This window comes from Bactrocera latifrons, unplaced genomic scaffold, assembly GCF_001853355.1.
Source record: "Bactrocera latifrons isolate USDA-ARS-PBARC rearing strain unplaced genomic scaffold, ASM185335v1 scaffold_70, whole genome shotgun sequence".
NCBI classification, from domain to species: domain Eukaryota; kingdom Metazoa; phylum Arthropoda; class Insecta; order Diptera; family Tephritidae; genus Bactrocera; species Bactrocera latifrons.
In genome coordinates, this window is record NW_017537379.1 from 78,370 (window position 1) to 102,185 (window position 23,816).

A 23,816-nucleotide genomic window follows, 5' to 3' on the forward strand; every position below is an offset into this window, starting at 1 on the left:
AAGCCTTTTTTTTTTGTGTTTATAGATGACGCTTTTTCCATAAGTTAAGTATATTGGATTTAAGTTAGGTTCATAAACCTAGTTAACTGACAGATCTGGCAACTTTTGGCTGTCTGTGTACCATTATGATGATAGGCCGTCGAGAATGCATAACTTCCGGTTGACTGTAGTGCATTATAGTCATAAGGAAGCTTGAAACCTACAAAGCTACTCAGGACGCTTTGACTTACCAGCACTATTTCTGTTATTTACAGTAATTTAAAATATTCATCTGTGCAATGAAATCTCCATCAAGGACCAGTGTTTGGTAAATTCAATCGACGAATTTCAGAAAAGTCGCTGCTGTGCGCAAAGTGATATTGTAATACGTCATGAGACATATCGTGAGATGGAGACAACAACGCAAATTGTAGAAAAATACGATAACGGTCTTCGAAATACGTGTAAGACAACGTGACATGTATAGTTTTTACGTATGTTTCAAAATGAGCCGAATCCAATTTCTAAGCAAATCGTTGCATAATGGACATATCACGATTGCAGAACGCAGAACAGTAAATTCTAGTGTTACATAACTATTTTCTTGGAGGTGTGTTTTAAGAAATCAACAAAACCGCCCAAGACGAATCTCTCTTCACCACGACAATGCGAGCTCTCACACATCGACTGATACAATAGCATTTTTTAGCACTTAAAACATCGATTTGGTGGGTAATCCACCGTACTTAGTTCTGAATTGGTACCGATTGACTTATTTTTATTCCCATACGAAAAAATTAAATGAAAATAAAAGAGGGCAACATTTCCCCAAATCTGTAGAGATGGTTTAGTGACTAAAGTTCTTCGGCACTTGGTTGGAACTCATGCAAAAGTGTGAAGGTCTTAATTGAGAATATTTTGTAAAACAATAAAGTGATTTCCTGATTAATGCCTGTTTTTTAGATTAATATAATTTGGATTTTATCTGAATGTTTTAACCCATTAGAACTCTGTAGAATAATATATATTGCTGTAGACTTATTTGGAGTCAAAAATATATCTTTTAAGCTTTATTTTTAAGATCTATGCTAAAATACTGTTATCGATTATATAGTTTAGAGCATTTATATTTAAATAAAGCTTTGTTCATATTATTTTTCGCTAAATCTGTATTGGTATTGTAAATAGCGTTAGGTATTTGAATTAATATTAAATAATAAAAATAATTTGGCAACTCTATAACTTGCCTGACTTGTGAATAATTACTCATACAAATTAGTAGTATACTTTTAGGATACGGTAAATTATCTTATTATCTTGTGCCGCTAAAAATTCTCCAAACAGGTGATGGTTTTCTTTTCAGAGACCAACAAAAGTTAATACTGGCAATTTTGGGTTTGTTCAGTTCAGTGTTGCTAACTTACTAAATATTAAAAAAAATGTAAATCGAAAAATCGTTATGAAGAAATTCGCCAATCATGAAAAACAATTTGCAATTCTATTTCAATTTTGAAGTGATGAATAGTAAGTTTACACAATTATATTAAATAAGAAAGGGTTTGATGGGCATTTCTTATTTATAGGGCAGCTCATGAGCTGTTAAGAAAGAGTTTTAAGTGAAAATATTTCTATGTGGACATAGTATGTATCTTTAATCGCTTAATCACTTTGAGATTTTATAAGAATATTAAGGGAACAATAACAACTCTAAGCGGATTATTTACTTTATGAGTGGTTTTCCTCTACGACAGAAATAGACGTGGAAGTATGCAAATCAAAACTTGATATCTTCCTCACAAATTCCTATTGAGTATAAGAGAGCGGTAAATGTAGTTACCAGTTCGTACCGGGAAATGGTTTAACAGCGGTTATCTCTGTTTGGAACCCGCTTAAAAAATTAATATAAGATTTCGCTTTTTGGTTAGTGTCAAAAATACTATTAATGGGCAAATTCCACAGATGGACTTGTGAATATTGAATCATCATATAGATAATTAATAAAATATTGCATAAAAAAAAGTGGGAATTAGGATTCAATCTCAAACCGTATTTGCAATCATAACTAAGTAGGAAAGTATTAATGATTGCATAATAAGTTTGAGTTCTAACGTCAGTTGAAGAGTGAAGTAATCGCGTATTGCAATGAGTTTTGTTTGAAATTGAAGAAAGCTTCGAAATGTACTAAGCAACTTCGATGTCCGTAATTTACTCTTAATGTAATCTTTCTTTGATTAATGATAACTTTTCTTGTGGCAGTTAGTCACCATATATAATAAAGACATAATTAAATGGTTTGAAAAAGAACCGCAATCGTGTGCACTTCCAGCATAACGCAATCATTTATAGTATAAGGTTATTTCTGGTATATATGAGTTAACAACAAAGATTATATACATATATGTATAATACTAATAATAAGTGAAAAACTATAACGAAAATAGTTAAAGCTGGCCTACGCTTTCCCCAATCTTGGGATTTCCTTTATGGATGGACTGCTGATAGTCTATAGAATTATGTATGTATATAGTCTGCATCCGAATATTGTGGAAGTTGGTTAGCACCCTCCTTAACTCTTGGTGGTGTATATATTGTTTTATCTCTTTTAAAGGGAGGCACAATTTCGCATGGGCTTTCGGTAGCTTCTCGAGAAATTTGATGGTTAACATATTAATTACTTCTAAACTAGTTTGTTTATGTACATATATGTATGTATTTCGGTTATTAAACAGTAACTTATTGAAAAATGAGATCGTTTAAAAAGTTGTTGTTGTTATCACAGTAGATATATGCAAATGTATTATTTCTAACAATAAACTCGGCACAACACCAAGTGGAGAGCGCCTTTGTGGACTAACTCGGTTTCACAACAAATGTAGCATTAGCCGTTTCATAACAGTACACTTGATATTTTACGAAATATATATAATTAAAGCACATACAAGTTCACGCTCTTATTGCAGATGATTTTATGATAATTAAGCATTCCACAGTATACTCGATGGTGAAATGAATATTCGGAGACGCTCCACCACTGGGTCAATGGCAGGCAGACATTCAAGAATTTCTGATATCGGTTGCAGCTGTTATCTTGCGAGCTGCTTTTCTAAAATTGATTTCAGGCGTAATACATTGCAATCAACTTAATTTGTTAGGTGAGCTGGTGCGAAGCTGCCGCAGATCACAGCCCATTGCTCACCGGTAATTTGCCTTCACTGATCACCCCCGCCTCTAGTAAAGTCTTAATGCGATTATTTCCGTATTCAATTTAATGCATTACAGATAAACATAACGCATAACGATAGCAAGAACAATAAGAACAACGACAAAAACAAAAACAAAGATAGCAACAATGACAACATGGTGATGACCAAAAAGCAACCAAATTAAATACACAAGCGATAACAACTTTGTAAATAAACACACACAAACGCACATTAACACCTACGCTATTGTTGTTGTAGCTGTTGTCTCGCTGACGTTTGCTCGGTCATGGTATTGGTTGTATTTACTAAGAGTATATATAAATATATGTATATGCATGTGCAAGTAGTTATTAATTATATGTAATTATTGCTCTTACTGTTTTGCTCTGATTGTTATTATCTTTTTCACGCATTTGTACAGTGACAATCGAATAAATAGTACAATAATATTAACAATATTTATTTTCTTAAAACATGGCACATATATATGTACCTATACAGTTATAATTTGTTGAAATTAGTTCGAATTTCGGTTACATGCCGAAGCATCAGACATTCAACTTGGTACTCTAGTTGTTATTTCCGACAAAACTACATTATTTCTAGACGTCGCCACGTCCTATAATCATATTGCATATACATATTTCCTAAACCACTAAAGCTACCACAACCAATTTTGCCTATTGCAAATATTGTAAGAACCCAACCAAATTCTGCATATAAAATTCTTCTTCAATTACAGTGCGAAAATGAGAGAGAAAATTTTTTTTCAATGTCATTTGTTTTTGCACTGGGTGTTGACGCAATTTTTTTTACAGCGGCTTGGCTTCTCATTGGACTTTTGGTTTAATTGTCATTTGTTGATGATATGGTTCTATGACTTTTTTTGAACTCATTTCTCTGCCTTTTGGCACCAAAAGTATGGTTCTTTTCTACCGAAGTCCTCTTTCTTCTTAGCACTGTTTTATATATGTATTCCTTCACACTGGATAGCCGTTTTTCCTCGATGTGGGTTGAAATTTTCTAAGTTTTTTTTAGAACCACAAGAAAATTATGAAAACATATCCAGCAAAATAACTAACTTTAAATTAAGAGAATCAAATGAAAACTCGGTTTTAAATAAAACTTCTAAATTTAGAGTCGGCAGCAAAGTTTTGTTATACAGCGCATTAATAAAGCCGATTTGAAAGTACGGTATTCATCTATGGAGCACGACCTGTGCAATTAATATTGAGAGGTAAACAGAGGTTTCAGTCAAAAATCGTTTGAGCTATAACGACTTCACAATATACCTTCGTAATGAAAACATTCATAAAGATCTTGCCATTTCTATTATAAAGAAGGAAGTATAGGACAGCAGAAGGAACGCTGTACTTGAGGGATTATTTCAGTGTGACCCTCCGGAAAATCACTGATGCTGTACGATGTTCACGATTGCGGATGCAATTTTCGCGTAAAACAAAAATTAAAAAAGATTATTAATTAAAAAGCTTTCATAGCGCAATACCGACTTTCCTACGGATTAACAATCTTTTGAAATTTGTGTTTTACGCCAAAAATGTGAGCATCGCGAAGGATCAGTGATTTTTCGGAGGGTCAAACTGAGAAATTTGACAAAATGGCGGCGGTTTGAACAAAAGGTATCGAGTTTGCCCCCTTTCGGCAGCACTCTGTTCTCTTTCTATAAAAAACGCTGTAGCGATCGTAAAAATTTTAATTTCGATTTCAAAAGTTGAGAGAATGTTATCCGATAATGCAACAAAAAAAAATCGATTTCTCGAAAATTTCACACTGACATCACTGACATGATCCTTTAAACTCCGTAACTATCCAACTGCATTAGCTAATTAAACTCGTTCCAAAAAATTTACTACCAACTTTCTAAAGAGCAACTTATCCAAACAGGTTCAACTAGAGCCTTCAGCTTGTATAGTTTAAAATATATTTTATTACCAATTTTTAGGCTTTGAACAACAAGCAGATTCAATATATAAAGATTTACTAATAATAAAAATATATTTAGAACACATACATATGTACATTGTACGTTGTCCAATATTATTTTGGTATTAACTTGGTGCAACCTCGGACTATATGACGATTTTCTTATATAAAGGTATATTTTCACATAGAGGAGGCATACATTAGTAGCAATTTTGGTTCACCGTGCATACATTAAATTAGAAGGTGCCACATACGTTGTCCAATTTCACGAATGAATACGATTTGAGCTTTCATAAATTTGAACGCAGTTTAGTGAATATTTGAAAGTGCTTTTCTTATTTGACTATCTAACACAAATAGATACTGAACAGGGTATAATTCTATTAACAACGTGGCTAGAAAGAACAAGTAAACCGTTGCCAGTGGAATGTAAACCTTTGCTATATATGTACATATATATATATATTCTATATATATATATAGTTAGTATAACAAATGTCTCTGTGAAGGGTGTTAACGCTTCGGTGTAGCCGAAGTTAATGCTTTCATATTTTAACTGCATTTGTCTTGTTCGTGATTGTAGTACGGATATAACGAGCTGTTTTATTTTATTAGCATGAATGTGTGTGTGGAAGCGTAACTTTGTTTAATGGTTAATTCATATGGTGTTGGTATGCAGCTGGAGTTCCATTGCAGGCGATTATTGAAAGCTACATTCATATTTTACGATCATAAATAAATTTAGTTGACTGCTTTTCCAATATTATTATTTGCCAAACTGATGTGCTGCTGTCAATAATCGTAATGAATACCTGTTTGCTGTTGAATATCCAATATTGATTTGCGTATTTATCTTACGCACCAGGATTTACTATTTTCATATGTTATTAATATGGAATTAATGTTCATATTCACATTCGTAACCAAATTGTTATGACTAGTTAGCTTGTGCGTACATATGCATAACGGTTTTCAATATTAAACATTAAAGTCAAATCTCACTGCTTTACAGTTACCGTGTTTGATAGTTTTTATCGTAGGGGCCAATTTTTAATGGCCCCTGGGTTTCATTAAGGGGGTATTCTAGTCTAGAAATTTTAAAATTTTTTTTTCATAAATCGATAGTTTTGATACTCAAAAATATCTCCCTAAAAGAATTTTTCAAAACTCGAATTATTTTCAAAATTAAAGCCATTTTAGTGACGTGGCAACTAGACCGGTTGAGCGAACTATCTATCCTTATTATTAATATTCTAAATGCGAAAGTAACTCTATCTGTCTGTTACTCTTTCACGCCTAAACGGCTGAACGGATTTTGATGAAATTTGGTATGGTGATAGATGATAACCTAGAAATGGTCATAGGCTATAAATAATTACGCCATCGTTTTTAGGGGGTAGGCAGTAGGCAGATAACTAAATGGAGTTAGTGATTTTTAGTCGTTTTTGTTGGGACTTCTTGACTCTTTCATGTCTGAAAGCCTAAACGGATTTTGATGGAATTTAGTAAGGTAATAGATGGTTACCTAAAAACGGATATGAGGTCAAAATGATCACGTCATCGTACTTAGGGGGTAGGAAGTAGGCAGAAAACTGAATTGAGTTAGTGCTGGGAGTTTTGCTTTATCATGCCTAAACGGCTGAAAGGGTTTTGATGAAATTTAGTTAAAAGATAGATAGTACTTAGTTAATTTTCTTAACCAATCATTCATATATCTAATTTTAATCAGATACGTATTATTACTTATTTTTGCAGTCGCTTTCATTTGTTAATTCTCAATTCATGTATAGGTTAAGTGTTTTTTAGCTCACATCAGGATGTGGTTTTAGGTATAAAGGTTTGTTAGGTGCATAGTTGTTTAGGTTCAATACGTTATTGATTGATTTAGATATTAAGGTTTTAAGTAAAAAGGTTTGCTTTATCGAAGTTTTTTATAAAAAATTGTCTTACGGTGTAGTTTATAAAACTACCGATTGAAAAAATCATTAATTATTGTTTTCGTTATGCCACGCAAACGTAAATCCAATCTAAGTCGTAGTTCTAGCAGAGCTCGAACTGCAAAAGTAGCTAAAAGCCAAGAATCTGAAGAGAAGACTCAGACGCGTAAAATGTTAGATTCTCAGCGTCATGCGAATGAAAGAGTTTCTGAGACCTTAGAGCAGAGTCAGGCACGTCGGGCCTTGGATGCTGAACGCCCCGCATTTCTAAGGGCTTTCGAGAGTTTTACACAGACTCAGGCCCGTCAGACCCGGGATGCTGAACGCCACGCAGCTCAAAGAGCTTCTGAGACAGTGGAACAGACTCAGACACGTCGAGTTTTAGACGCCGAACGGAGCGCGCAATTGATTGCGGCAGAGACTGACGAAGATTCACAAAGGCGACGTCTTTTAAATGCTGAACGACAGGCAGAAAGAAGACGTACGTTTTCAATGAGAACGTGTAAGGCATTTAATGGTGCCGCTTTTGTGTATGACCTTTTGATCGACTATATTAATCACCGATCATTATCATTGAGGCAATGGATAAAAAATGCAGATATTGTGAAGCACTGAACTGGAAAGAAGAAACTCCAGGTATATGCTCTTCTGGTGGAAAGGTTAAAATTCCATTACTTGGCGAGCCAGAGGAACCTCTTAAATATTTACTTTTATACGACAGTAACGAATGGCGTCGGTTTTTAAGCAAGATTAGGAAACATAATTCTTGCTTTAAGATGACGTCATTAATATAATGCACCGTTAATAAATGAAGTCGCAGCCATGGTTACAGGCGAACAGTTTGCTTCCCGTGATATAGTTTTACAGGCCCGAGATGACACWTTAACCAGGGTGCCTGATACTCATAAATTTTACGATGCGTTGCAATATCTGATCATATTTAGTACGGGACAAGACCAAGACAAGAAGTACTACTCTCAAGTTCCTCAAATTAATCCTGTAACAGGTCTTCCCTTGCATAACAAAAAGGTTTCATGCATGGATTTTTACGCCTACAACATGATGATACGAGAAAACAACTTTAACATTTTACAAAGATGCAAGAACTGGCCAATTAGTTTTACGTTAAATGTACATAAGTACATTAAAGTTAAAAGCGAGAGGTTACGGTACATATCATTAAATCAAACTAAACTAAGACCCGAGAATTACATCCATCTTCAAGACGCTGTGCAAATGACGCTAATTTAAATTAGCATGATTACATTGGATCGTAACTTCTGCAATGTTGTGCATAATCCAGATAATCTAAATAACTTTGTCCATAGCGAACTGCTAACTAATATGAGGAATAGTGAATGGTTATGTGAAAGAGTAATTTTAGCGCCGACTAATGAAATGGTGGGAGAGATAAACGAGCAAATTATGTCACACGTGGGAGGTGACGTTGTTGAGTTTTTCTCTGCAGACACTGTAATGGATACTGAACAAGTAACATTATACCCTGTAATTCTTTAGAACTGTCGGGAGTACCTTCACACAAACTGAGGTTGAAAGTAGGCGTTCCTGTCCTTTTGATGCGGAATTTAGATGCACCAAGACTGTGTAATGGCACGCAGTTGCAAGTAACACACCTCAGTCGCAATATTGTAAAAACAATCATTATGACTGGAATGGCAAAAGGAGAGAATGCTTTAATCTCCTGTATACCGATAAATCCGACAGATTTGCCATTCCAGTTTAAGAGATTCCAGTTTCCACTGAAAATCACATTCGTTATGACGATAAATAAAGCTCAGGGGCAAACATTAAAAGTAGCCGGCATTAATTTCGAAAAGAGTTTTTGTGTGAGGGAGAAACAAAGGACATAGTTTACAAAAATGTACTTCAGTATTAAGCCCTCTTATTGTTATCTTCCTATATTATTATACTACTTTCATTATGTTAATATTCCCTACGCAGACAATGTTGCGGATGTCACACTGTCTAACATCGGAGGTTGGCAGTTAGGTAGGTAGTTAGTAGTATTTTAAACTAATACATTACATTATTTACATTTATATATTATTTACATTTTATATTTACTAAGGACTCATTCGGAGCTATCCATTATGTGCTTAGGTTGCTTTTGAAGAAATTTTGATGTGAAGTTGAGGACCGGAACACGATAGTGGGACATTGTTGCAGGGGGACTTACAGCCGGGAGAAAACGAAAAAACTTATGCGGACTAAGTCGCAGGTAAAAGCTAGTCTATCTATATACATATTACGCTGTCCGAAACTTAACTTAAACATTTAAACGCGTTTTTCTCAAAACTCCTTTGTTTGATGCGGTAGCCACAATATCTCAACTCCTAATCAGTCGATTTATTTGAAGTTTGGCATGAATATTCTTTAAATATATCTCTATCACTGGAAGCAATAAAAAATAGAAATTTGAAATTTATAATATTTTTAAAAATATCGACAAAATTGAAAAATTAGTGAAAAAATCGGCCTTGTTTTTGAGTAACCGTCATTTTATGAAAAAAAAAAAAAAATTGTTTGCTGCTTCATGACATAGCGACGTTCGTACTCATTAAGAATCTGTCATTCTCTTATTTCTCAGATGACGACAAGGATAGAAATGAAACGATGAGGACATGGCCTCTTTCCCTCCTCCCCCCTTTCTTTTCAAGGACCCATAACTCGATGAAAAAAATATTTTTTTTTAAATCTATTTTGTGTACTCTTCTAAGTTGAATAAACAAATGATAAAAAAATGGATAGTAAAAACAATTATTGCTTCTTTTTTATTAATTGTTGAAAAAAGCTCGAAATTCGAGCCTCTAGACTCTACTACTAAATAAATAAATAAGTAAGTACCGCCTTAAGGTACCTCACATTTTCATACTATGAGATAAGACTGGGAGTGGAATGCTACGGATTAAATTTAGTCGAAATCGATCTGGCGGTATCCAGATATGTCGTTTTACTTAAAAGTCAGCGGCGCCATACCCATTGTGAAATTTTTATCCCGATTCCAATAAATACCCCTCATACCATCTCGGGTGTAAAATTATGTCTCTATCGCTGATTTCCTTGGCCTTATCTTCGACTTCTGAGATGTTTAGATTCGTCAGGTTGGTAATAAAGTAAAATTTACTGTATAGTAATTTATAAGCATCCCGACGTCTTTTCAGTTCTTCTGACAATGTATCAATAACTACTAAAAAGTATTTATTCTAAAATTTTCACGGCCATTTTTTTGTTGCATCCCTTCACATGTATTTGTCTCGCCAGGAAGCAGCTTACGCTTTCCGTTGCGTCGAAAATCTTTTTCATATTCCTGTACGAAGGACAGTTTTTCGCCTTTTATTTTTAAATCATCGAAATTCTCTCTTGTTTCGCCAACAAAATGTATTAAAGCCTCGTACAATTCAATGACAAAGGTAATGTCAATTTCCACACTCTCAAGTTTTTTACTTGTGGCGTTAATGCGTTCTAGTAAGCATCCCCAAAAAACAGTTATGAGGGCCGTTTCAAAACGTTCCAGTTTCAAACGAATACTTCTTGCTTCGCATATAACGGTTTTCTTCTGTTGTGTGTCATTTTCGATGGTGACAAGCTCTTTATGGACTTCAGTCCAGGATTCGCGGAAAATTTTGCATGCGTCTGCACGAGCTGACCAAGGAGGAAACTTTTGACGGTGAAATGGGTTTGAAGGAGTTCCCAACGCTGAGTTGACGCTGCAAAGAAATTTTATAAATCTTGGTGTAGAGAAAAGAACGAACAAGCCTCTTAGCTGCTTTCAGCTGCACATTTACCTTACTAAATTCACCGAGTGTGCTGAACAGGGAACATAGTCGGCAAGGGGTGAAATTTCCTTTATTTTAGCTTGCAGGCTGTTATAATTGCCTGACATGTTAGCTGCGTTGTCATATGATTGCCCGCGGCAGTTTGAAATGTCAACGTTGTTAAAATGTTAAAGTTGAAGTAACAGCATCTGTCATTTGTTGTGATTTGTGGCCTGTGTTGGAATAAACTTGAGAAACCGTTCTACAGGTGTTCCATTAGGCAGGACATATCTGATTACATAAGTGATCTGGTCAGAGAAAAATATTTTGTTGTTAATATTTCCATTACAATTGTTTCCAAAACATTGTTTCCCATAAGTCGAATGAACTCTTCGAATGTTGTTGAAAAAAGATACCTCGTATTCGGCTTGTTCTTTTGATATACTTGCCACATTGATCAAAGCATTTTCACTTGAAGACACTTTAGACACTGCAGAATCATCAGTTGACGGAACGCCACTACTACTTAGGACGTCGAGTTTTGGGTCAATAATAGGATCTTGAATATCTGTAGACGGTGCACGCATCTCACACGCGTCCGCACGAGCTTGACTAACACGCGCGTAATAACAATAGGTTTGGTACCTAAGTACCTATTCTTCCTAGATACTTTATGTGTACGATGTACGAAATTATTTATACTCTCATACGCAAAAATAGTGATTTAGGAAGATTATAAAAGCATACGGTTAACCAGGCAAATAGAGTCGTATATTCACGCACACACTTCAAAGAGGTAAGGGCAATCAGCATTCTCGTGGTCACTTGCACTTACCGTGCGATTCTGTACTGTGATACAGTATCAAGTCTCTAAATTTGACAGAGGCAATTTTTGAGACTTGAGACGATTTTGCTATTTTGTAAGTGATAGTCACAAACTCTATTACATTTCATTATTCAAAGATGTTTTTATACTTGAGTGAAAATAAATATGTCGATAACAAATATTAAATTTTCTATAACATAGTCAAAAAACGTAATTATCAATAAAAATAAAAATATATGTTGACTTTGTTTCATAATATTAACGAAATTTATGTAAAATTTATTTATTTTAACCTTTTCGTGTTTGAGTTGCTTACAAAATATAAAAAACAACAATCGATTAATATCTTTGGTGATCTCTATTCAGTATATTCAAAATGGCAGACAAGAGTTCTTTTTGGTTTTGTGGCTTGCTAACTACCAGGTCTCAAATTTGAGGCAATATTTTGAGACTAAAGCTAGAGGCTGTTGAATAGTAACTAGTCACAAATTGAGATTTTACCGCAAAATGTCTCAAATAGAGACTAGAGACTGGTTACAGAATCCCGCTATTAATCAAATTCAATTGTCAACAGCTTTTAACAAATAACGCAACAACAACAAATTAAGTGCGAACTACACAAAACAAATGGCAGCATGAGCAAAATCGAAAACAAGTAAAAATAAAAACTGCTATCAATAAAACGAATAATAAATATAAATATAAGTATACACCGAAAACACACACGAAAAACGAAATTCACTTAGTCCCGATCAGAATTATCACATTAACAATGGTAGGAATGCACCGCCTTCCGCCTAAATACCATATTATTTTCTCGTATGGATTGATAAAAGAACTGCATACGAGTACAATCAGTTCGAACGAAAAGAAACAATAGAGTTAAGCAAGTGGACAATTGAGCACAGAGGAAGTATGAGTAACTTATTGAACGAACGAGGAGTAGTAAATGAAGTATTTTTGCATCGCACTCGGAGCGTAAATAACATGTTTTCAAATAATTGTAGGATACATACATACATAATTCTAGTATATTTTCGTTCACTCGCTAAATGTTACAAGTATTGCTAACGACAAATACGAGCAAAAATATTCAAAACCGCGGGATTACTTTTTAGCCTGTTTTAGGTTCCCCTCTAAGGCTTCAAAACTTCTTATGCCTGGTGAAAATTAAACAATTTAAGAAAGAGGAGCATAAAATATTCATATACATACATATGTATGTACATACAATATATATGTATTGCGAAGAATGCAGCGGAATATTAATTCATTATATTGGTGCCCTGTCTTGAAAGAAAACTTCTGTATCCTAAATTGTCTAGTTTTAGGGCTTGACTTATATTTTTTTGAATGTATATTTTTATACTCTCGACGAAGTTGCTAAGTTTTGGATATATTTTGTTTTTATACTCTCGCAACAAAGTTGCTAAAGAGAGTATTACAGTTTTGTTCACATAATGGTTGTTTGTAAGTCCTAAAACTAAAAGAGTTAGATATAGGGTTATATATACCAAAGTGGTCGGAGTGACGAGTAGAGTTGAAATCCGGATGTCTGTCTGTCCGTGCGTGCAAGCTGTAACTTGAGTAAAAATTGAGATATCATGATGAAACTTGGTGCACGTATTTCGTGGCTTCATATGAAGGTTAAGTTCGAAGATGGGCAAAATCGGCCTACTGCCACGCCCACAAAATGGCGGAAACCGAAAACCTATAAAGTGTCATAACTAAGCCATAAATAAAGATATTAAAATGAAATTTGGCACAAAGGATCAGATTAGGGAGGGGCATATTTGGACGTAATTTTTTTGGAAAAGTGGGAGTGCCCTGCCCCCTACTAAGTTTTTTGTACATATCTCGTGTTTCTCGTTGTTTCATTAAGGCATTTCTATATATAGTTCAGAAATGGAAAAAATCGGATAATAACCACGCCCACCTCCCATACAAAGGTTATGTTGAAAATCACTAAAAGTGCGTTAACCGACTAAGAAAAAACGTCAGAAACACTAAATTTAACCGAAGAAATCTCAGAAAGAAGTTGCATTCAGGCTTTTTTTAAAAATTGAAAATGGGCGTGGCGTCGCCCACTTATGGACCAAAAGCCATATCTCAGGAACTACTCTTTCAATGAAATTCGGTATATAATATTTATTAACACCCTGATGACGTGTACGAAATATGGATGAAATCGGTTCACAACCACGCCTTCTTCCAATATAACGCTATTTTGAATTCCATCTGATGCCTTCTTTGTATAATATATACATTACTTTACACAAATGCGGTATTTGAGCTGAGGTATCCCTTATGGAAAAATTGTCGTGATCGGACTATAACTTTTCAAGGTCCCTGACATCGAACAAGACCTCAGTGCCTAACCTAACCTAACCTAATTTTTCACCGAAAATATCGGTAAATCTCTCAGATATTTTCATGTAATTCAGAGGGCATCATTTYTATACTCTCGCAATAAAGTTGCTAATAACGGTATATATCTTCAGATATGTATATGGTTACATATACCAAAGTGATCAGGTGACGAGTAGAGTTGAAATCCGGATGTTTGTCTATCCGTCTGTGCGAGCTGTGACTAGAGTAAAAATTTAGATATCTTGATGAAACTTGTCATGCGAGAGTATAAAATGTTCGGTGACACCCGAACTTAGCCCTTCCTTACTTGTTTTTAATGCTTTCAGTTGTTGAAAAGTTAGTAGAACGGAACTTTACAACGAAACCACTAAAAGTTTAATCCAATCATTCAATCAGTATTAGTGTTATAACAGTAACGAAAATTACCACGTCATTACCAATGAAAATTTGTTTTATTAAAACATTTCAATCTCACATACAGAAATCCCGCTTACTCTTTTAAGAGTACTTTTACTCTACTTCCATTTGCATACATTTAATCAATTTATTTACATCCCGAAATTGGGTTCTACATATGTATGTAGATACTGTTATTGTTGCTATTATTTACCAACCAAGCTATTGCCATCGCTCTCCCAGGGGTACCTACTACCAATACAACACTTCCACCTACACACATTCCTACTCAACAGTTTTCTTTATCGCTCTCAATGCTCTCCTGAATACGATATGCACATGTACATAAATTCTTTATTTAATATGCATAGGTTTATAGAGTGTTGAACGATAATGATGCTTCAACTTTTGTGCTCTCTTTTGTTCTTGACGTCACAGAACAGAGATTTGATGCCGTCAGCTTTCTTATTTAATATTTGTAGCCTTCTCAATTCGTTATCAATGTAGCATATTGAAATTGTGTTTGGTATGCCATGGAGAAGATGGCTGTGGTCTAGCCAAGTTTTATCTAAAATACATAGGTAAACCTACTTATATACAGGAATATATGTACATCTGTATATGTACATACATATAGATCTATTTTTTTTGAAAATAATTGACAATTTGTGCCATTGTCAAGAATTTACAACCTCCACTTCAAAATCTGAAATGGAATAATATAGCCAAAAAACAAAATAGTCAGTAAACTATTTTTCATCAGATAAATTTCTAAAATCTATCTGCAGCGTATATTTTATGCCTACTTTCTTGTATTTTTCTCTTTTTGTATACCAAGTTAAGCCTAGGACGTCGCGTCCAAAAATTGTAACTCTCGTATTGACCGCTGGTTTTAGATTTAAAAACGCTTTTGCTTCGAAGATAGGGTATCTTAAAATGTCCCTTATAATAAGAGGCTAAAAAAAGAATTTCCTCAGTCTAAGAGCGGACTTTTCCGCCAGTTGCTTACAGAACAAGTCTATTGGCAATGTAAATTGACAATTAGAGTCTGATTTGTTGATCTAAAAGCTTCTTTGATACAAATAGCTGCTCTCTATATGTTTTCTATACGCCTACGCGACATATGTCATATTCGGTTTACAACTGCTGTGTAGAGCCAACATTGAAGAGGTGCTTTCTGTACTCTACCGTCAAAGTTTGGTTCTCATGAAAGCATCCTCTCTAAAATTAGCTCCAAGCAGCTTGCCCTATTCCCTATTTTAAGTCTGGTACTATTTATTAATGGTGGCATTACTTCTGTAGTTTTGTTTTACCTAGTGAGTAGTACTAGCTCTGTTTAATTAGCAATTACGTTTACACCTCACCATACGCCCCATCGATTTATGTCGTTTAATACTGTTTGCATAAGGCTCGCAAGGTTATTTGGGAATTTACCCTCTTCCCGTATACTGTTCTCTAATACATTTAATAACATTTTATTCATAGTTAAGATCCAGAGAGGTGGAGATAACACAACTTCTTGAGGTGTATCTCTTTGGACAGATCTCTACATTGTTAAAGTTTTCAGAGTTGAAATTATTGACTTGACCAAGAGCATATGTTCAATCAATTTCCCAAAAGGTTAAGATATGCCTACACTATTGAACACAATATTAAAGGCTCCTTATATGTATAGGAATTCTACAAGGGCGTATTCTTTTACCTCCATAATTTTTTGCTTCCTGCATTTGTTCTGTAATTTTTTGAAGTGTGTCGAATTCCTCATTTACATGGGGTTCAGGACAAGCCACCTCAAATGCTAGTTCGTTTTCTTATGATTTCTGAAATTGTTGACTCCGTCCACATTTGTCGTCCCAACCACCGTAAGACTTCTTATTTGAATGTTTGTTACTGAGCATCTTAGTTAAATACCTCCCAACTAAAAAAGGCGCGTATTGTCTGCAGTGCGTCCCCCATATCCTCGTGGGACCTGTCGGCGCCTTCGGGGAGAGTTCAGCGGGGGATTTTTGCTGACCAAATATGGTATAAGCTAATAGTGTGTATAAATTCATATTTGGAGAGTAAAAATACAATTGCCGGACCCCCCTCCATTTGTTTACCAAACTACAAAAGCTTACTAAATAAATTGGCTTGATTTGTCAACAACAACAAGAGAGCAACAATACAGTATACATAACTACACACACATATGTACCTAGAATTTAAATATTTATGGCTCTCGCATACTCAGAGCGGTCTTTGTTCGCAATGGAGAGCGCCAACGCACAGCATCCGTTGAATGCATTTAAATGCCGTTGATTAACTGTAAAAGTAGTAAAACTACGAAAATCATACGACGTATGAGATTATTTGTTTGCTGTTGTAGTTTTTGTTATTGTTGCAAATTTGTTTTGCCTCAACTGATTTGGACTGGTGTGTTGCTCTACCGTATATTTGCTATTGCTATTGTAATCTGTATCTGCAACTCTCCAACGCAGGTCTCTCCGAGTGTTGACACATCAGTATTTATATGTATGTGTGTGTATTCCATTTGATTATGTGTATGCGATTTGTTGGTTGATTGTTTTTGGTTTCGCTTGTTGCTGTTGCTTCGGTGAAATGTTGTTGCTTTTGTTATGAACTTACGTGCGTATGTGTTCGTGCATGTGTTTATGCGAATTGTGGTGGCAAATTGTAGTGGTCCCGGTGATAGTAGTTGTTGCAGGGCGTTTGCTGCGAACGAAAGTGGTGGCAGCAAATCTAAACTTACTAACAAATAACACATACTAAGTAAGTGTGTAGTGCGACAGCCTGGCTGAGAAAGTGCAAAAATTAGTATTTCTCTGGAAGTGCTTGGTTAAATATATTATTTTGTATTAACAATAAATCCAAAAGTGGGTAAATTCATAGTAATTTCAAAAGGAACTAGCTTGCAACTAAATTGTCCAAACACTCATTCTACGTGCGTTTGTTGTTGACTGTTCATATTGTTGTTGTTGGTCTTGCACAGCAATTTTTTGCTGGTATTTGTTGTTAATTGAAATAAATTGAATTTTATTGTTGTTAATAAAACTTGTGGTGTTTCGCTTAGTTTAGTGGTGTCATGCGAACGAGAAAAGCAGCGGCTTATTTAATAAATATATTATACAGTTATGTACTACTGATACCAACAGTAGCTCCTACTGTGTTTCATCCAAAACAGAAGGCAACCTTATATGTACAAATCTATATAATACTAAGATACACATATACAATACATATAATATTATATACATACATACATATGTGAAAAACGAAACGCGTGTATTAACGTTTGCTAGAATATTGATAACGGTATTATACACGCAATATGTTATATTTAAAAAATATTGAAATTATACCAACATGCAGACATAACATACATACATACATTAGTATGTCTGCTCACACATACCTGTCTCTTATACACATCTAGATGTGTATAAGAGACAGGTATTATACACGCAATATGTTATATTTAAAAAATATTGAAATTATACCAACATGCAGACATAACATACATACATACATTAGTATGTCTGCTCACACATACTATCCTAATAAGCAAAAACAAAAGAAAAGGCACAAAAGCAAATAACAATACATTTTTTATTTCATACTAATTTTATTCTAATACTAGTATACATACTCAATTCATTGTAACTCTTTCCCTATGTATATAATTACGTAATCTCCAAAAACCCAAAAAAATATCTTTTGTTTTTTTTTGCGATTCTATTTGATTCTAAGTCTAACGTTAAAAATTTACTGCAACACTGCAAGCTGAGCCAAAACAAACGCGTCTATACAATTTTGCTTCGCGTTGCATTTTAGCAGCAGCTTTCGTGTATTTTTAGTCTGCCGCATTCTTACTTGCAGTTGCTAACAACAATATACAGTTGAGTGGAGCATCACCGCTAGCGTTGCCACAAGCACAACAGGCCGCGTGCAAGCTCCTATAACAAAAACAGCGAAATACCAAACGAATTTGAACCGTAACCAAAGTAAATTAGAAGTTGCAGACGCAAACGTTTGCTCAGCAGTTTTGTTGGGAGGCAAGAATGATGACACTGCAGGCAGCATAAAAGTGGTAATAAGATATTGACTACTCGGTCTTCAGTTCTGCTGTTCGGTTGCGTATCAATCCAAAAACCACTTATTTCATACAAAATTACTTCTTAGGCCTCCTTAGCTTTCTAAGAATTTTAAAGTAGTTATCCACCGCCACTGGAGTGAGATTTATCAAACAAAAAAAAAAAAAAAAAAAAAATCGCTGGCCACAGAATGTTGCACTAGCTGCATGTTGTGTTATAAACAAAGAACCACGCTCCTATATAACGCTATTGTTTAAAAAAAAGAATATAGAATAACTCGTTCTGCTATATAGTTAGAATCTTTAAATTAGTTTTGAATGAGTATGTATTAGATTTTCCTGACCAAAATCAGTCAAAGAGTTCCATGTACGTATTTAGGCTTGTATTAAGTCATAACCATGCGTACTTTTCATATAATGCCATTTTTGTTCCTATTATCTTTTTTGCTTTAACCGATGGTAAATATATCAAAACACTCTTAGCAAAAGAAACTCTCCTTCGAAAATGGGCGAAATCGGTTGAATTTGGAGGCAAACCATAATGAAGACGTTTTTATTGAGACTGGGATTTAGTTACAGTAGATTTTAAGATAGGCTCCAATTGGTTTGAAAAGTAAGAAAACACTTTTTAGTAATGAAAGAAGCACCTTTGAAGCTAAAAATGTTAGTGCCATCAAAATCTACAAAAAAAATTAATCAGATTTCGATTTGAATTTATTTGAAGAAAAGTCAGCTTATTTCGACCGTATGACCTTTGTTAAGATCATTTCTTTAACTTTAACTTAATAAAATATATAACAAGTAACGAAGGGCAAAGAGTTCCATTTTCACACTGTCGATAGAAGTTCTCATAAGATTTATACCCAGCGAATTTGGTTGTAGCTTAAGTGGTTTAGGAGATATGTTTATTAAACTTGTTAGATATCGGGGCCACGTCCACTTCTTTAAAAAAATTTAAAAATCTCCTATACCAAATTATAGTTTTTTAGCTTAATTAAGTCCTTAGTTAAGGCCCTTTCTTTGTTCATTTAATGGCGATTTGTGGGCGTGGCAGTGGTCCGATTACGCCCATCTACGAACTCGTAAGTTTTTGTACTATGGAACCGACATACCAATTTTCATCGAGATATCTCATTTTTGCTCAAGTTACAGCTTGCACGGACGGACGGACATGCAGAAAGTCAACCGGATTGCAACTTTTCTCATCATCCTGATCATTTATATATACATATATAACCCCATATCTTTCTTGTTTAGTTTTAGGTGATACGTACAACCGTTAGGTGAACAAAACTATAATACTCTGTACCAACTGGTTGCAAGAAAAAATGTGAGTATAATGACTTAATATATTGATTAACCTCACCATTCGAACTTTTCGTAATATAAATACTGAACATAATTCCTCTCCTATTGGCCGAAGCAGAAGCAGAAAATTTTCTGGGCGGTTACTTCTTTTAAACAGTCTAATTAAGGTTAATTAAGGTCGTATTAAGGTGTTTTCCGTAGTAGCATAGTACCAAAAATTGGAAAAGTAATAGATTTTTTACTAGAACTTACAAATGGTCAAAAACTATCCTGATATAATTTACAAAGATGTCTTGGATATGAATTGTGTTATTATAACAACATCAAGATCTCTTTAAATAATACTTTTAATAACTTTTACTGAAATATATTTTTAGAGGAGAGTGTACATTTAGCGGACACGAGACCTTTAATTGTTGAATAAATATTTTTACCTTTCACCCTTAAAATTAGTAATATCTTTATATCTTGAGAGTTTTGAATGCTTTTGATCCGTAAATATAAAATCTAAACTTTAGGCCAGCATTCTGTTGTAGTGTACGTAGTAACTGAGCTGTAGGTGAAAGCTTCATTTGCCAGGAGAGACAACTGTCATACATTATCGTCATTGTATAAACTGGTAATAAGCTCTGTTATAATAATTTTAGCAGTAGAAGCTGTAATAATATTGATAGGGGCTGCTGAATTTTGAATTCTTCTTCTCATGTAGGTCAATAACCCTATTATACTTATAGTCAGCTGCATTGAAGAGTTCGGGGTATATGTAATACCTTATTTGGGTGGCATCACAAGTTGGGAGTCCTTTGGTGGTATGTGTCAAAAGTTGAAATTGGATATGGAATACAAAATGGAATTCATGCTCATAAATTCGCGCTGCGTCTTTAATTAATAGGAAATATTTCGAAACTATTTTGTGTGTAGTACCTTTTATTTAATTTATTTATATCAAAAATGTGTGGTGATTATGTAAATTAATGGAACTATTTTAATTTAATTAAATAACTTGCCATCAATTGATTCCTACAATATTGTAACATTAATTTTCGTTGCTCTCACATTACAGCATCCACCACTGAGCAGCGCCTGCGCACTACTGCTATTGGTAGAGTTACTGCCACACTAATACCACTACAAAGTGCTTAACGGCCGCAACACCCAAAAGCTGTTACAAAAGTTAACTGCACTCATACCAAAAACGTTAAGTGAGAGAGCAGTTAGGAGAGAGCGTACAACTAGTGTTGCCAAAGCTCAATACATTGAGACAATCACATACCTGAATATACACATACGTACATACATATCTAATCGCAGGTAACTGTGCTTTCGTATGCGCGAGAGTAGTGACTGAAGTATTGAAAAGGTCGCATGCAAAGCAAACAGCAAGAAATAATAAAATAAAAGCGTGATAACGAAAGTGATGCTCGTTGGTGCATTACCAGAAAGGACGAAATATACAAGAGTGTTCTAGTTCCAGTTAGTGGAACTTTTTCTAGCCCATAGCCAAGAGCTAAATAACCTCAAGATAGCAGCGGGTGAGTGTGAGCCCGCAGGAAATGTGGGTGACATGGCGTTCTCACGCCACAACATCGAGAAGCGACGTCTTATCGAGTTGGTACGCTTGAACGCGATACTGTGGGACTGTCGCCTACCGCACTACAAGCGCTCGGATAAGAAAAAGGCGCTGAAATGGAACGAGTTGGGCCGAGTTTTTGGTGTTAGTGGCGAGCGTGTGCAGCGCACATTCACCTCGCTGCGTGAGATATTTCGCCGTGAGTTGAATCATGAGAAAATGCTGGGTACACGCTTCAAGTCCAAGTGGGAGTATTATGACGCGATGGCTTTCCTAAAGGAAGTCATAAGGGAACGCAAGTAAGTAACGCTTTCTGTTATAAATTCTTTATTTAATATTTCGAATTTGTTTCACAGATCACGTGAGCGCAATAAAATGTCGGCCGATGCACAGGCGCAACAACAAATGCAGCAACATCATAGCAATAACAATAGTAGCGCAATTGATGAGTATCAATATTTCGCGCCGAATGATCCCAATAATCCCAACAACCAACAGCCAGCACTGGCTAACGACCCGAAACAACAGCAACTACAAAAACCACAATATCAAACATTGCCGCAGCAGCAACAACAGCAGCCCCCGGTAGGCTTGTCCTTTCCAACACAGTTACACTTGCAACAATTGGCGCCGTTAAATGAGCCACCACATTCGCAGCCGCCACCAACCGCGCATGCCACAGCGTTGACTGTCGCGTCTCAACTGCCACAACTACCACAACAGCCCTTGCAGAACATGCAACCCGACGTGATCCTCAGCCTTAATACGAACGCGATCTCAACATTACAAAACCTCGGTAACGGAAATTCATCTTTCACTTGCAATTCCAGACCGCCTTCTCAGCCGCAACAACAAGCACTATCACCATTACAGCCGGCGCAGACACTGCTGCAGATGCAGTCACAGCCGGCGCCACCGGGCACGCAATCGCTCGTAGCTATTTCGAGCTCTCGCTCGTCGGCCTCAAGTTCGCCCTCGATTTACATTAAAGAGGAGCCAGATTCGCCCGACACACTCTCACTAACCACTATCACCATAAATGGACACAACTCGGCGTATTCACCACGGCACCATGCAATAGTAAACCCAGCCACAAAAAGCAAACTTGCTCAAAATTTAAATACTCATCCTAAAGTTGGCTTGCCACACAATAACGTCACAAACAGCAATGGCGTTTTTAAAGCTCAATCTAAAACCCATATACCCGGCTCTTCTGCGAGTCTAATAATTGACGAAGACTTTGCTGGGCACGATGTCGAGTTAGACGATCTCGATGATCCGGACGTGGATATGCTCGACGATGGTCGGCTTTCGCCTGCAAGCACTTATACTCTCGGCATGGCGGAGAAACCAAGTCACCCATCGGCGCGTGAAATACTCTATACCAAGTTCGGTGACTTTTTGGCTGCACGTCTTAATACTCTTAATGAGACTGTCGCCAATGATGTAATGAATCGCATACTCCTGCTAATCGCTGAAAAGTAGAGAGAAATTGATTTTACTGTTCTTCATTACATATGTAAATTTTTAAAGACTCTATGAGCGCTCAATGTGCTACTAACTCATATACCAAATATAGATTCCGATTCTCGTATTAGTTTGTAATACATATATACATACTTAGATCTGTAATAAATATTGTTTAAGTGACATTTGCATACTGTATTTCTATAAGAAAATTCAATCTGTTTGAGTCTGAATATAAATCTCTAAGTCATATCAACTGACCATAATCATAGAGTAAGAATACAACTAAATAAATGTACCTATATCATATGCAACTTTCTTTTAATGCGCTCTGGATATATAAATTTTGCACAGATTTCAAGTTAGGGTCAAAATGAAATAAACCTTTATGAGTTTATCGAATTTTACAAAATGTTTTTACAAAAATTCGGATCTACATATTTATGATACGGAATGATTTCACAGCGTTTCACCCTCTTGATATTCAAAAACATGGTATCATATTCCATAAATAATGGATAATTACATACTATATATCGCTATTAAATATACTACAGATCGTAATTCGAAATTGCTATATAAGGCAATAGGCAGCTTTTGGATTGGAAATTCACTATACAGCTGTTTGTATAAACATATATTGTACATGGTTCCATTGGATTTGAGTGATCACGAAGGCTTTATCGTATATGCAGTTTGGTCCCAAGTATTTTCGTCATCCAATCCTAATCAAAACTAATGTTTATTTTAATAATTAACATTATTCCTATTTCGTGATTAACTGATTTGAATTGTTTGAGTTTCGTTTAAAAATTTTCAGCTTTTTAAATATTTATCAAATTTGCATTTTTAGGTTGGCAAGCTAATCAAACTTCGACGGGAAATAGTTGAAATAATAGAATAGTGATATCAGAAAAGAGTTGGTTGAACTGAAGTTGAATTGCTTGAAT

General features: G+C 35.2%; 2 protein-coding genes across 4 annotated transcripts; one reads left to right on the forward strand and one right to left on the reverse strand.

Annotated features, from left to right (window-relative positions):
- Positions 1–9,911: 9,911 nt before the first annotated feature.
- On the reverse strand, positions 9,912–12,290 carry LOC108975947. Of its 2 annotated transcripts, none has more exons than XM_018944792.1 (3): positions 12,167–12,290; positions 10,870–11,147; positions 9,912–10,791 (listed from the first exon to the last, which is right to left on the reverse strand). In XM_018944792.1, the coding sequence occupies exons 2-3, from the start codon at positions 10,965–10,967 to the stop codon at positions 10,272–10,274; spliced, it is 618 nt and encodes a 205-aa protein (XP_018800337.1). In that variant the 5' UTR covers positions 10,968–11,147; positions 12,167–12,290; the 3' UTR covers positions 9,912–10,271. The 2 variants fall into 2 exon arrangements, with proteins under 2 accessions (XP_018800337.1, XP_018800336.1); XM_018944791.1 differs by lacking the exon at positions 12,167–12,290 and adding an exon at positions 11,189–11,740 and having other exon boundaries at positions 10,870–11,130.
- A 4,844-nt stretch (positions 12,291–17,134) lies between these two features.
- On the forward strand, positions 17,135–23,146 carry LOC108975942 (biofilm and cell wall regulator 1). Of its 2 annotated transcripts, XM_018944785.1 has the most exons (5): positions 17,153–17,200; positions 18,308–18,518; positions 19,779–19,851; positions 20,893–21,698; positions 21,756–23,146. In XM_018944785.1, exons 4-5 carry the CDS (start codon positions 21,394–21,396, stop codon positions 22,882–22,884), a joined length of 1,434 nt encoding a protein of 477 aa, XP_018800330.1. In that variant the 5' UTR covers positions 17,153–17,200; positions 18,308–18,518; positions 19,779–19,851; positions 20,893–21,393; the 3' UTR covers positions 22,885–23,146. The 2 variants fall into 2 exon arrangements, with proteins under 2 accessions (XP_018800329.1, XP_018800330.1); XM_018944784.1 differs by lacking the exon at positions 18,308–18,518 and having other exon boundaries at positions 17,135–17,200.
- The last annotated feature ends 670 nt before the right edge of the window (positions 23,147–23,816 follow it).

Excerpts from the sequence above, each read along its gene's own strand:
- LOC108975942 (XM_018944784.1), top strand. The coding sequence starts at position 21,394 with ATGGCGTTCTCACGCCACAACATCGAGAAGCGACGTCTTATCGAGTTG. Across the intron at positions 21,699-21,755 it reads GAAGTCATAAGGGAACGCAA|ATCACGTGAGCGCAATAAAA; the intron begins GTAAGTAACGCT and ends TTTGTTTCACAG.
- LOC108975947 (XM_018944792.1), bottom strand. The coding sequence starts at position 10,967 with ATGTCAGGCAATTATAACAGCCTGCAAGCTAAAATAAAGGAAATTTCA. Across the intron at positions 10,792-10,869 it reads CACTCGGTGAATTTAGTAAG|CGTCAACTCAGCGTTGGGAA; the intron begins GTAAATGTGCAG and ends ATTTCTTTGCAG.